The 13,303-nt window shown below is 59.3% G+C and overlaps 2 protein-coding genes across 2 annotated transcripts; one reads left to right on the top strand and one right to left on the bottom strand.

Annotated features, from left to right (window-relative positions):
* Positions 1-42: 42 nt before the first annotated feature.
* On the top strand, positions 43-6,517 carry CNIH2 (cornichon family AMPA receptor auxiliary protein 2). The gene is made up of 6 exons (XM_019645370.1): positions 43-799; positions 4,540-4,608; positions 5,047-5,094; positions 5,311-5,423; positions 5,533-5,676; positions 5,878-6,517. Exons 1-6 carry the CDS (start codon positions 719-721, stop codon positions 5,903-5,905), a joined length of 483 nt encoding a protein of 160 aa, XP_019500915.1. The 5' UTR covers positions 43-718; the 3' UTR covers positions 5,906-6,517.
* Positions 6,518-6,898: 381 nt separating this feature from the next.
* YIF1A (Yip1 interacting factor homolog A, membrane trafficking protein) lies at positions 6,899-11,133 on the bottom strand. The gene is made up of 8 exons (XM_019645150.1): positions 10,879-11,133; positions 10,066-10,280; positions 9,797-9,901; positions 9,596-9,674; positions 8,048-8,105; positions 7,721-7,876; positions 7,192-7,285; positions 6,899-7,101 (listed from the first exon to the last, which is right to left on the bottom strand). The coding sequence occupies exons 1-8, from the start codon at positions 10,907-10,909 to the stop codon at positions 6,955-6,957; spliced, it is 885 nt and encodes a 294-aa protein (XP_019500695.1). The 5' UTR covers positions 10,910-11,133; the 3' UTR covers positions 6,899-6,954.
* Between the last annotated feature and the right edge of the window lie 2,170 nt (positions 11,134-13,303).

Genomic DNA, 13,303 nt, shown 5'->3' with positions numbered 1-13,303 from the left:
AAGTTGGGCTGCAGCGGGGAGGGAGCAGACATTGTGTCCCGTCGCGCCTGGCCCGCGTCACCCCCAGCCCTTTGGTTCAGCCCCCTCTCCCGGATTCACTGTGGGTTCAAGCCAGGTGTCTCTGGCCCCTCGGGTAGTGACAGTGCTTGCAACTTAACACCTCTTAGTACAGCCTCCCGGTGGTGAGTGAGGCCAGTGGGTGAGGGCAGGATTGTGTGCCCGCCCTTCCGAGTGTGAGTGTGGCTGTGGTGGGTTTGTTGTGTGACGCCGTGGACGGGGGCTGGGGGCAGACATACCAGGGATGTGCGTCCCTGCCTACGTGTCCCTGAGGTTGGGGCTGGGGGTGGCGCCCGGCTGGCGGCGGGGCGCACAGAGACCCAGCCCCGCCCGAGGCCGCTCGCACGGCGGCCCCGCCCCCGGCTCCGCCCCGCCGGCTTCGCGGGCTGGAGAGCGAGGGAGCCGCGGGCGAGGCATCGCAGGATGAGCGATCGGGGCCCGGGCAGCCGGCAGCGGACGCGCCCCCCGAGCCCACCGGCCCGCGCCCCGCGCGCTCCACGGTCCCGCGGTCCCGGTCCCGGCCGCGCCGCCCACATCCCCCGATCCCGCGCCGGAGCCCTGCGGGCCATGCCCTGCCAGCCCTAAGCGCGGGCCGGGGGGCGTCCCCTTGCGCCCGGGCCCCGCGCTGGCGCCCCCCGGGTCGCCGTCCGGCGCGGGGGCCATGGCGTTCACCTTCGCTGCGTTCTGCTACATGCTCACCCTGGTGCTGTGCGCCTCCCTCATCTTCTTTGTCATCTGGCACGTAAGGCTGGGCTGGGGCTGGGGGCGGGGTGGCGGGTAGGGGGCGCACGGAATGGGAGGGGGTCGGGCGGATTATCAGTCTCCGGGCACAGGGAAACTTGGAGCCTCCTCTCTGCTCTCGCCCATTGGCCGGCTTCTGTTGGCCCCTATTAACATCCCCATCGTCGGCTTCCTTCCTGGAGGGCCCCCCATCCTCCACCACCCCCAGCTGTCTGTAGGTATATCAGTTGGTACCTGAGCTCCCGCCCCTGCCCCATGCAGCCTTGGGGTGTGGGGCGGAATTATGGGATTCTTTCTCCTTTCCTTCCTCCTACCCCCCCCCCAAATCAGGTCGCCCCCTCTGTCGGGCAGTTTGTCGGCCTGTTTGCCGGCCCCCCCCCTTTGTGGGTTTTTCCAGCCGGGGTGATGGAACCGGTTGCTATGGCAACAGCATCTGTTTACAGGACCCACAGATCGCAGAGCCCGTTAACCCTTTCCCTTCCCCCCCCTCCCCCCCCCCCTGCCCTGACCCAGCAGCGATTGGCTCTAAGCAGCGCCAGAGACCTGGCCCCCACCATCAGCTCACCTTGGGTTTCCCTACCCCTCCTGTCAGGGCTTCCCCCCCACCAGGTTTCCTCCCCACTTTCCAGCTTCCCTCCTCTCCATGCCCCCGCTTTCCCCTTTGTCTGGTGTTCTCTTTGGTCTCTCACTCTTGCCTGGCCTCACACCTGCTCCTTCAGAATGCCCATTTCTCATTCCTTTATCCTGATCACCTCCCCTTAGAGAGGGACCCTCTCCCCCATTCTCTCTCTGGGGCCCTCTCAGTGGGGCCCCTGCTTGGCTCCTCTCCTCTCACTACAGAACTATCATCACCCTTCAGCTCATTGTTTGGGGCCTTCTGCCCCCCTTTGCTGCCCTTTCCTGCTTCTCTGTCCCCTAAGGTTTGGGCCCCTACCCGATCCCCTCCACACAGCCAGCCCATCTCAGCCCTAGCCTACTCAGCTGGACTTCCTCCAGCACACACCTCCCTGATCTTCCCCCGGGGGGGGGGGGGGGGCTTATCCCCCTCCAGTCTCATCTCCCTATCTTCCTTCCTTCCTTCCTTCCTCTCACTTCCTCCCTATTGCCTCCCCTGCTTCTTTCCTAGTCTTCCACTCCCTCTCTCCTTTCTTTTCCGGGGACCTGCTGTCTACCTGCTCCATGGTCCTCCTTGGCTCTTAACCAGTCTCTCCCCTGGCCATCCCCTGCTGCCTGTCTCTTTTACATCAGGGCTTCATGGACTTAGACTGTCCTTCCTGTGGGAGGAGTGAACCCCCACAGGCACCTTCACACACACCCCCATCTCCTGCCCTCTTTATCCCTAGCTTTGTCTCTCTGTGAGTCTCTCAGTTGCTTTTTCTTTTGTCTCCCCCTTTCTGTTTCTCTTTTCCTCCCTCCATTCTCCCTGGGTCCACCTTCCTCTCTCGAAGTGTCCTGTCTCATCTGGGCCTTGAACAATCCAGTAGGATAGGAGCAGGAAGGTTGGGTCCTGAGGACTGGAAGGAATTGAAGCTGGGAACACAGCAACCAGCTCCTGGGTGACAGGCTTCTGAAATTCAAGAAGCCCCGTTCTGGGCCCTTCCACCCAGAGGTCCCCCACAGTCCCTGTGGGAGTCTCTGTCCTCAGAGGTTCCTCAGAGCAGTCCTCCATCCAACTAACTTGGATTAATGCTTCCTGAGAACCAGCTCTGGGAGGTTTTGGGGGAGTCAAAGATGAAAAAGACTCAGGCTTTGCCCTTGTGAGGCTCCCAGGTTGGGAGAAAGGGCCCGAGCTTTCTCAACAAATATTTATTGAGCACCTACTACGTATCAGACACTGTGTTGGCTCAGCTATCTAGCTGGGTGATCTTAGCCAAGTCCCTCGTCCTGAGTCTATTTCCTGGTCGGTTAAGTGGGCTTGTGCGTACATCACAGTGCCCAGCACAGGGCCTGCTCAAGGGACGGGGAGGGGACAGGAGGTGTGGTCCTTAATCCAAATTGGTAAGAACTAGAACCTCCCAGGGCAGGACCCCAGATCCCACCCCACACCCTGAGCCCAGGCCCCACTGGTCGCTAGGCAACCCTGGTGGTGAGTGACGCGTGTCAGCTGTCACCGGGGGATTGTTTGTTCCAGGGGGCTGAGTCAGTGCCAGGCAGGCTGGGGGGTGGGAGGCGAGACACCCGCCTCCTGCTGGTGGTGCCAGCTCTGGGGCAGACATACGGCACCCTTCCGCTTCCTGCTGGACCCTGTTGCTATGCCTGGCAGGCAGGGGGCTGCCCAGAGTCAACGGGGAGTTGGGGGTGCTGCTCCAGATGGGCTCAGCTGCCTCCAGGAAGCCCATGTTTTCTCCCCCCTAACCTTCTGGGGTCTGGGTTGCTTGGGTATGGGTGGCCTGCTACCTCATCCTAGGGCTGCTTCTGAGGGGAGGAAGTCCCAGAAGACTCCTCTGCCAGCCCTCTACCCATGCCAGCTTCCCCTAGGTTTGTCCCATATCCCCTAAAACACCCGCTCCCCTCCACCCTCCACCCCCCCCCAAGTTCCCCATGCCAGTGAGGATGCTGCCATCTACCAAGTGCCTCAACACCCAAAGGCACCTTGGGCCCCTCTGCCTACACTCCACCGTCATTCAAGCCCTCTGGGTCTGGCTTCTAAATAGCTCTGGAATCCATCCACACACCCCTCCATCCCATCACCACTCTCCTGACTCAGATCACCAGCAATGTCTCACCCCCTAACCCTCCAACAGTCCCCTCACTGGTCTGGCCTGCTGAATATGATAAAAGTGATTAAGGATTTTAACTCCGGAGTCTGAGTTAGAATCCTGGCTTGCCACTAACTAGCTGTGTGACTTTGGACTAGTCACTGAACCTCTGTATCAGTTTCCTCATCTGCAAAATGGAGATGATCTCAGTACCTACATCATCAGGTTGTTGCAAGCACTAAATGTGTTCATGAATATAAAGCCTGCTGGCATAGAGAAAGCATCATGCACGCTTGACTGGGACTGTTAGCCAGTTTATACTTCCTGCTCCCTCATCCTAAATCATCAACCTGACCACCCCACTCTGCTGCTTTATATCCCTCGAGGGCTCCCATTACTTTTGTGGCAAAGTCCAAACATCTGGTCTGGCCTCACAGGGCTCCTGTGTCTGGCTCCGCTGACCTCTCCAGCCTATCTTTGACCATTTCCTTCTTTCTTCCCACTCGCTTGACACTCTCATTCTAGTCCCATGGAATCTCCAGCTTCCTGAATATTCCTCATTCTTTCAACCCTCTGCCTTTAAACCTGCTGCTCAGACTACCCTTCCCCCATTTGTTCACCAAACACCTAATCAGACTCCAGCCTAAACCCCCCCATCAACCCCCACACTGGGTCAGGCACCCACCCCAGGTTCTCCCCAGACCCCGCAGCCTTGATCACCCTGGAAGGTAGTTCACAGTTTTCGTCCCAGGCCTCTAGGAACCTAGTGCTCAGCACAGGGCCTGACAGACAAGACAGCATCTCTTGGGGTGTTTTGGATGGAGGCGGCATGGACATGGCCTAAATTGGGCTGTCAGCACACTAGGGTTCCATTCCAGACTTGTGTGACCTTGGGCCAGGCCCTGCCTCTCCCTGGACCTCAGTTTCTTCACCTTTAAGTTTCATCTGGTCCAGTCCCCATGTATGAATTCCCATCCCATAGGATGGGTGGGGGGCCATAAGAGGCTGCCCCAACCCTGACAGGCACACGCCCCTCCCCCAGATCATAGCCTTTGATGAGCTGCGGACCGACTTCAAAAACCCCATCGACCAGGGGAACCCAGCGCGGGCAGTAAGTGATACATGTGCTGTGCCGAGGTGTGTCCGTCCGTCTGTCTTTCCATCTGTTGCGGGCTAAGGGGCGTGGGGGACTGGAAGACGGGTGTCTATGTGGGGGGTACCGCTGGCCTTGGCCCTTCCTCTATCTGTCCCCGCCGTCAGAAAACACCTGGCAGGAGCTCAGGGCTCGGGTTCCTCCTGGCAGGGCGGCCGTTGCCAGGCTCTGGGCTGTTGCCGTGGAGACGCGGGTGAAGGTCCCTCCATGGCGACGGTTGCCATGGGGACGGTGCGGCTGCTTCCCTGCCGTGCCGTCAACGCCGCAGAGACTCCTCTGGCGCCCCCTGGCGGCCACGTGCCGGGCGGTGGGGGAGTGCGGTAGGGGGGCGGGGCACCCCCAATGCCACGCCTTCGCCTCCCCCACCCCCATCGCGGCCTTTTCCTCTCCCTACAGCGCGAGCGTTTAAAAAACATCGAACGCATCTGCTGCCTCCTGAGGAAGGTCAGTGTCAGGGTTGCGGGCAGGAGGCTCCTTGCCCAGCTCAGTCCCACTTTCTGTGACCTTCCTTCTCTGCAGCCTATGTGATCCGCTCTGCCAAACAGGGAGTGGGGGAGGCTAGGGGCCCTTTTAGTCCCCAGGTTCCCAGCTCCCCTCTGTGCCCTTGAAGCTTGTGTCTGTCCTGGCACCAGGCCACTGACCTCTCACCCTCACTCCTAGCTGGTGGTCCCAGAATATTCCATCCACGGCCTCTTCTGTCTGATGTTTCTGTGTGCGGCAGAGTGGGTGACTCTGGGCCTCAACATCCCTCTCCTCTTCTACCACCTCTGGAGGTGAGGGGAGCAGCTGCCTTGGGGAGGGTGAGAAGGGGGAGCGGGGGGAGGGGGGGCAGGATGGGGGGGAGCTTTGGTGGTGGGCACTCAGGCCCCTCCCCCCTCCCAGGTACTTCCACCGCCCTGCGGATGGCTCTGAGGTCATGTATGATGCCGTCTCCATCATGAATGCTGACATCCTCAACTACTGCCAGAAGGAGTCCTGGTGCAAACTCGCCTTCTACCTGCTCTCCTTCTTCTATTACCTGTACAGGTGAGGCCTTGCCCACAGCAGTCAGAAGTCAGGGAAGGGATGCCCCATCCAGGCACCATACCTTCAATCCCAGGAATGGTTGGGCCCCAAGGTCCTGCCCTTTGCCCTTGAGGACTGAGAGCATGCTACCCACGGTGTGACGGTGGGCGGCCAGTAGCCGGGCCTGCTCAGGACTCGGCTCACTGCCTTGTCTTCCCACAGTATGGTTTATACGCTGGTGAGTTTCTAAGGGGGAAGCCGGCCAGGGAGCGAGCCCAGAACGGACCGGACGCCTGTGCACCCCCAGCCCTGCCCCTCGGCCGCAGAGGCCTCAGCCCTGGGGAGGGAGGGGGCACTGGTGCCCCCAGCCTCCTCTCCAACCCCCAAACTGCTGCTGCGGGGACCTCCCGCCTTCAGAGCCCCCTCCCCTCGGACTAGAGCTGGGCCAAGCTCTAAATAGGGACAGGAGCTCCTCTGCCAGCCTACGGGCATGGCAGTCAGTCCTGGAAGGGGTGGGACCTCCAGCCTTGTCCACTTCGGGGGGACCTTGGGCCCTGCCAAGGGGCAGGGCTTGACCCTGGAAGTTCTGGGCCGCCTCCTTCCACCCATACCCTGAGGCTCCCCCTGCAGGTGGGGGGGTACCCACACCCAGAATGAGCAGGCTCAGCAGGGGGGCAGCCCCACCCCTAGTCTGCCCTCTCCCTTCCCCCAGGCTCTCTTCAGACCCCTCCCTTTTCCCACTTGCCCCAACCCCAGCCCACCCAGTCTCTTGGACCCATTTTCTATGTTGCCTGGAGGAGTCCAGCACCCCCTCCCCGGCCATTTGTGACAAAATATGAATAAACTACTGCAAACACATGGGCCCCAGTTCTGCTCCTGAAAGGTGTAAAGAGGAGATGGGGCAAAAGGACTAGACAGGGGACAGTCCTGAGCTAAACCCCCACCAGCCCACAGACCCCCTCTGGGGACCCCCTCAGATGGATCAGAGGCCTTCAACTTCGGGGTCTCCTTGGCAGCTGCCCCCTTTCATCATCACTTTCCCAGACACAGATAAACAGCTGTTCTTAACGAAACCGTTTCGTCTGCCTTTCAAGGCAGTATCAAGGTCTGCAACTCCAGGAAGGCCTCCCTGGGTCCCCCTCCTCCCAGACAGCCCCAAGCCTGGTCCCTTGGACCATGCAGAGGCCAAGAGGTGTCAGCAACTCTCCCACCCCCAGGCCCCAGAAATAAGGGTCAAACTAAATCAAGGATATCAAATCTTCAATGTATGGAAAAATCAGTACCAGTGGGGGCCAGGGGTCACCGGACCAGGTGGAAGGTCAGCCAGTATATGATGAGGGGCTGGAAGGCTGCAGCACCCACAGTCAGGTAGAGCTGGAGACGCTGCCGGGGAGCTGGGTCCCCCATGCTGTCAGGACCCAGGGCTGCTGTTCGCAAAGAGCGCGCCTGGAAGAGAGGAGAGCTGAAGCTGAGCTGGGGTGGGGGGAGGCTTGTCCCCAGCTCCAAATAGGGGGAGAGGGGGCAGCCCAGACTCACGATGAAGTACATGAGCGCAGACGAAGTCCAGGCCAGGGCCACGTAGTAGCCGTCGCTGCCAAAGAGCAACCCTGTGAGCACGCTGAGGATCATCCTGCAGGGGGCGGGGATGAGGAGATGGCTGAAGACCTGCCCCAAAGGTCCAGACCTGAGACAGGCCCCACCGTCCAGGGCTCAGAGCCCAGCCCAGACCCCACCTCCCACCACCGGGGACCCTTTACCCACAGGGACCCAGACTCAAGATGAATCTGGAAGGCCCAGGACTCAGCCCAGGACCTGGATCTGAGACCCCCTTCACTACCCCAGTTCAAGGCTCTTCTGTGCTCTCAGGGTGACTACATTCCTGACCTCCTGACTAACACTACACAGTTCCTGAACGGACTGCTGGAAACAGAGGAGATAAGCAGTTGAGAGAGGGGCAGAGGTGTATCTAGGCTCACCATTTGAGGCTAGGGCTGTGCAGGCCAGAAACCCAGGGCCACAGGCCTCTCCCTCAGGCCAGCTTCCCGCCCGGCCCCCAGGTGCTCACCCGACATATTTGTAGCCGCTGTAGGCCAGCAGGTGGAAGGTGCTCAGGTCAGTGCGCACAGTGGCCAGGTAGACACCCAGGAGCAGGGCTAGCACCTCCAACACGACCCACACCAGCGCTGTGCTTGCACACATGCCCAGCACCTCTGGGGAGAACCTGTGACCATGTGGGGTGGGGAAAGGGAATTGAGAACCAACCATCCAGTGGGAGGGGTGAGACTGGGGGCTGGGGGTGGGCATGGGACCTGGCACCGATCCCCTAGGGAGGTGAGGAAAAGAGCAGGGGGGGGGCAGAAGTGGTGGGAATGGGGAAGGGGTTGGCACTGACCTTTTCTGAATGCCCAGCGCCATCCCAGCCAACAGCACATAGGTGATGAAGGCCATTGCTGCCAAGAGCCAGAGAGATGCCATCAGCCTGGTTATCGCAACCAGAGCCCCTCTTCGACCCCCCCCATTAGACATTCAAGGCCACTGACACCCCTACTCCCCAACCCATGCTTCCTTCCCTACATATCCCAACCCAGCCAACCTCCACATTCGGCCTCCTAGTGCCCTGCCTGGGATGCGTTTCCCCGCTCAGCCCTCTCCGTCTGTGTAAATGCCACCTGACCCTTCTCTCAGGACCACCAAGCCACCTGCGTCCCTATCCCTGTGCTAGGAAACTCACCAAAGTTTCCTGCCTTCTCAAAAACTACACCACCGGTCAAGGCCATTGCTCACTCTAGGCCTACAGGCCAGGGCCAAACTGATCTCAGGAAAGACTATAGGACCAAAGTGCAGGCTCAGGGGACTGCCCAGGCTGTCCCTGGAGTCTGGGCCATGGGGATGACCTCACTGCAGCCGGAAATTCCAAGTCTGGGCATGGGCGCTGGCTATAGCTCTGGCCACCCTGACAATGCAGAGAGCTCCATGTTTAACTGTTGTTTCCACAAAAGCTCAGAGCCAGTGGGAGCTGGGCTTTCACGGCAATTTTAACTCATTGGTCCTGTCCTCTGACCCCTTGAAGCATCAGAAGTGATGTGCCCACCAGAGGGCGGTGTCTGGTGTCAAAAACCTGCTCAATATCTGTAAGATGTGTGGCCTCAAAGATACTCAAGCCTCTCTGAATCTTGGCTTCACCGTGTAAAATGGGAATGGAGTTCCCACCTTATATGGTGGTCCTGAGTGGGAAATGGAATGAAGGATGGGAGAAGAACTCGTGTCCTGGGGCAACTGGGCTGGCTAGCTGCCCTCCCAGCAGCTCCTCTGAGGGCTGCCCAGGCACACTCACCCCTCCTCCAGTGTGTCCACCATGGGCCTTGCCTTGCGCAGGCCATAGAACGGAGGAGTCAGATGCAGAATCTGCCAGCCACATTAAAGCGTGGGCAGCCTGACCTGTGCCATGGGGACGGGAGGTTTGGGAACTCGGAAGGGAGTGACCACTTCCTCAGAGGACGAGATGTTGGAGCCGACCTCCGGGGACAAGTAACAATGATGATTAACAGCTACTATTTACTGCATGCTTCCTGTGGGCCAGGTGCTGTGCGGAGCACACGTCACCTCAGAAGTCTCCCCAACAATCCTTTGCAGTAGGGACTGTTGTTATTCCTGTTTTACAGAAGAGTGAAAGTAGCCAGTCTGAAGTCCCACAGCTGGAAGGTGCAGAGCCAGGACTGCAGGCTGGGGAGGGACACAGTCCAAGTCAGGAGGCAAAAGGGCAGACCCTGAGGGCACACCTGGGAAGTTCCTTACTGGTCACACTGTATCTGTCTACCTGGTATCTAGCGACTGTCACACACAAATACACCAAGAGCAGATGCTGAATTAACACATGAGCCCCTTCACTGGTGCCTCAAGACACAGTCCCCCCACGTCCCCCAGCCCAGGTCAGACTTACTAGGGATATAGAGGTCAGGGGCGTTGAGGTCTTGTCGCGGAGGCAAAGGTACATCTCTACTGTACTGCACTTCCCAGTTCTAGCAAAGGCAGCAGCAGCCAAGTCAGGAGATAAAGATAAGAAGAGAGGCAAGATAGGGGTTGAGGTCTGGGGGCCAAACTCAGGCAGGATGAGGGAGGAAAAGGGGGCCCGCTGGCTCACCTGGTGTGTGTAGGGGAAGACCAGTAGCCCTAGCTTCTTAGCCACATAGGCTGTGTCCACAGCAAAAAAATACTTGAGTTTGTTCACAGACACAAAACGGTGCAGCTGGGAGGGGAGAGAGGAGGCTGTGGGCAAGCTGCACCCCGAACCTCAGGGTGCTCCTCTGTGTGCTCCTTCCCTGAGGGCTGCTGTGAGGATTAGGTGGGATCCCGTGATGCCCCAGCCCTGGCCAGAAATCCTGCCACCCTTGCCCTGGGGGAGGGCCACACCTCCTTGTGCACCATGTCCTTCCCATGGGATGCGATGGAGCTGCCGTAGGCCACAGCCATGTTGGCCACTGGGTCCCCAAGCAAGTGGTTGACATTGAAGGCCACGTCGGCTCCTGGGGCTGGGTATCCCCCTGGCTGGCTGGAGTAACCACCGCTTGTGTCATCGAAGAGGGGAGGGGAATCTGGAGCTGCCCGGGCCCTGTGCTTGGAGGCACCTGTGGGTTTGTAGGTATCAGGGTAGGTGACAGGAATACTAAGCATGAGCCCAAACCACTGCCTCTTTCCCAACGGTGTTTTTCCGAGAGGTGCTAAATGTAGGCAAAGAGAGAGCTGAGGCAGCGCCTGGAAGTGGCTGCCCACCTGGGCAATCTTGAGGGCCTTTTCAGGGGAAATGGCCTCTGAACTGAGCCTTGGAGAATGAACATGTTTGCTAGGTGGAGAAGATAAATGGGAGGGCATCCCTAAATGAACAAAAGTGAGGGAGGCGACAGCAGGGTAAAAGGACGCCCTGGACAGTGGTTAGGGACCCTACCAGGGTCATGACAGGGAAAGGAAGTTCTGGAAGCGGACCCTGTTCGTGCCCGGGTCGGGCATGGGGATCTCAGCCGTGCTGTCACCGACCGCTCTGAAGATTAAGCCGAGAGGGCGAAGTCCGAGCCGCGTGGCCGAGTCGCGCGGGGCAGGAACCCGAATGACTCCCGCCGCCCTGGGCGGCGGTCGCGGCCACCCAAATCCCTCAGGGTGAGCGGGCCGCGCCACCGACCCTGCTCAAACTGGTCGGGCCGCGCCCCTCCCGCCCCGCGCCCCACGCACCGTGGGCTCCGTAGCCCGAGTGATAAGCCATGGCCGCAACGCTCTCTCTCCCGGAGGGCCCGCTGCGCCTCCTCGTGGGTACGAATACTAATGAGGCAGCTGCTCCGCTCCCAGGGCACCGACCGAAGTTACCCAGCAGCCCGACACGTCTCCTGGTTGTGCGACCGCAGCCGCCATGTCCACAGCGTCAGCCTGCGCCGCCTGCCATTGGCTCCTTGGCGGCGTCGGCTCGTCCCCCGCTCTCCCAGTTGGCTACTGTCGCGCCGTCGCCGAAGCGGATTCGGCAGTAGTCAACTTCCGTGCGGGGGGATAGGCGGAGCAATTTGAGGTGTCCTCGGATTGGATAGTGGGTTTGCAGGATCGGCGGAAGCAGCCAATAGATAAATTAAGGTGTTGAGAATTACTTCCGCGCCTGCGCAGTGGGACACTTGATGCTCTTGCCACGACTGCACCAGGCGGAGACCCAGCGGAGGCAAGTGGTGGCTGCGGTCCGGGAGCGAAGCTTCACTCGCGGCACGCACTCCTGGAGGGAAAGGGGCGGTGGGGTTCTGATTAAGCCCCGCCCCTCGGGACTGCTACCTCTCCCTCTCAATGCTGGCTTTCTTCTCCTGTCCCCCACACTTCCCCCAGGCCTGGCGCGGTGCCCCAACTTCCTGAGAGTTGTTGGTAGGAGGCCGGGCCGGGCAGTGACAGCGCAGCCAAGCGAGCCCCGGGATGCTGACTCCTCCTCCCACCTCCCACCCCTCCTTTCTGCGCGGGTGCTGTCCATCGTCTGGTGCTGAAATGGTCTACCTCCACTGCTGTCATAATCCTGCAGACCCTGAGGCCCTGCTGCTGAAAGGTCCTGGGCTCTCGAGCCACACAAATACCCATTACACATATTGGAAAACTGAAGTCTAGAATACCTGAAGTCCCAGAGATTGGATGGTATAGTTGGGACAGGTCCCTGACCAGGTCTGTCCCATAGACTCCCCCGTGGTCCAGCCGATTTGGGGGTAGAGATGTGCTGATCTGCCTCCTGAAGCTGCAGTTGAAACACCTGAGTCATTGCTGGTCCTGCGGTCATGTTGAAGTGAGACCCCTAAGCCTCACTCGTGATCCTGGGGGCTCCTTTCTCTCCGCCCAGTTTCTGACCACTCCCACCCTCCCCAGAGACAGTCCTCAGGGGCCAAAATTCTTATATACCGTCAGCCACCAATTTCTAGAGAGCAAAATCAGGTCCTCTGTGACCTGCCTCTAGTCAGCTACCCAGTGTTCAATTACACCAGGTGACCTTCCTGCTTTCCAAACTCAACCCACACTGTTCAATAGCAGTGCCGTTGCCCAGAATTCCCCTCCACCTGGGATGCCCTTCCCCTTCATATCCACTTGTCCAAAGCCTAGCTATCCTTTAAGAGTCAGTGCAACTTGCACCTCTCAGAGAGACAAAGGAAACAGAGGCCTAACCTTACTTGGGGTGGAGGTGGAAGGCCAAATTTTAGGCTCCCTCTGAGTGCACCAGTTTGCCCTGGATGTAAATTCCATGAGGACAGGGCCTGTATCATTCTCCATTCCTACCCTTGTCTTCACAGTGCTAAGCACAGTACTTGCATATAGAAGACACCCAATAAACATCAGTGCCAGTAAATAAATAATGGATGAAACCCTGGGTCAGTCCTTTCCTCTCTCTACCATTTCAGTTTCCTCATCTTTCAATGGGTAGAGTTGTTGAACCAAATGGCCTTTGAGTTGCCCTTTGGGGAAAAAAATCACAAAACTAAACCCATAAGCATTGCAGCTCTCTATGTCCCACCCACTGATTGTCTAGCTTGGGGGCTAGGCCTAGACCCAAGGGCAAGTGAGAAGGTCTGAGGCCATGGAGCAGCACTGGGGCCACGGGTACCTGGAAAGGGGTCCTCCCATGCAGGACAGACCCCACTTCCCTGCACCATATGATGACTGTTTTTTGCATCGAATCCAACACCTTTCCATCCACATTGCTCAGAAGGAAAAAGTGAGGTAATGGGTGGAGAGTGTTGACCCCAGGTCACACAGCTCAGGGCCCAAGGTCTCCTGGCCCCCAGCCTGCCTGCTCTAAGTGGAGCCCAGAGCCTCTGTCCAGCTAATGAGGCTCATCACACATTTCTCGACTGTAACTGCTTCCTTTTCTACAAGCAAGGCTTCTGGGGTGGGGTCCGGGTGGGTTTAGGTCTGGGCCTGCTTCTCAGAGATAGGACCCCACGAGTTTCCCCTCTCCTCACTTTACAGCGGGGTAACTCAGGCTCCAAAGAGCAAGGACTCGCCCAAGGTCGCAAACACAAGCGCGGCAGGAGGAGAACCCAGGCAACGGTCCACCCAGCCTGGGCTTCTTGGGGGCGGGAGCAGCGCCCGCCGTGCCTGGCGCTGCCGGCGGCGCCGCGGGTGCTGCGGGGGCGGGGTCAGCGGA

This window comes from Hipposideros armiger, unplaced genomic scaffold (assembly GCF_001890085.2).
Source record: "Hipposideros armiger isolate ML-2016 unplaced genomic scaffold, ASM189008v1 scaffold_93, whole genome shotgun sequence".
NCBI classification, from domain to species: domain Eukaryota; kingdom Metazoa; phylum Chordata; class Mammalia; order Chiroptera; family Hipposideridae; genus Hipposideros; species Hipposideros armiger.
This window is presented reverse-complemented; position numbering and strand designations above follow the sequence as displayed.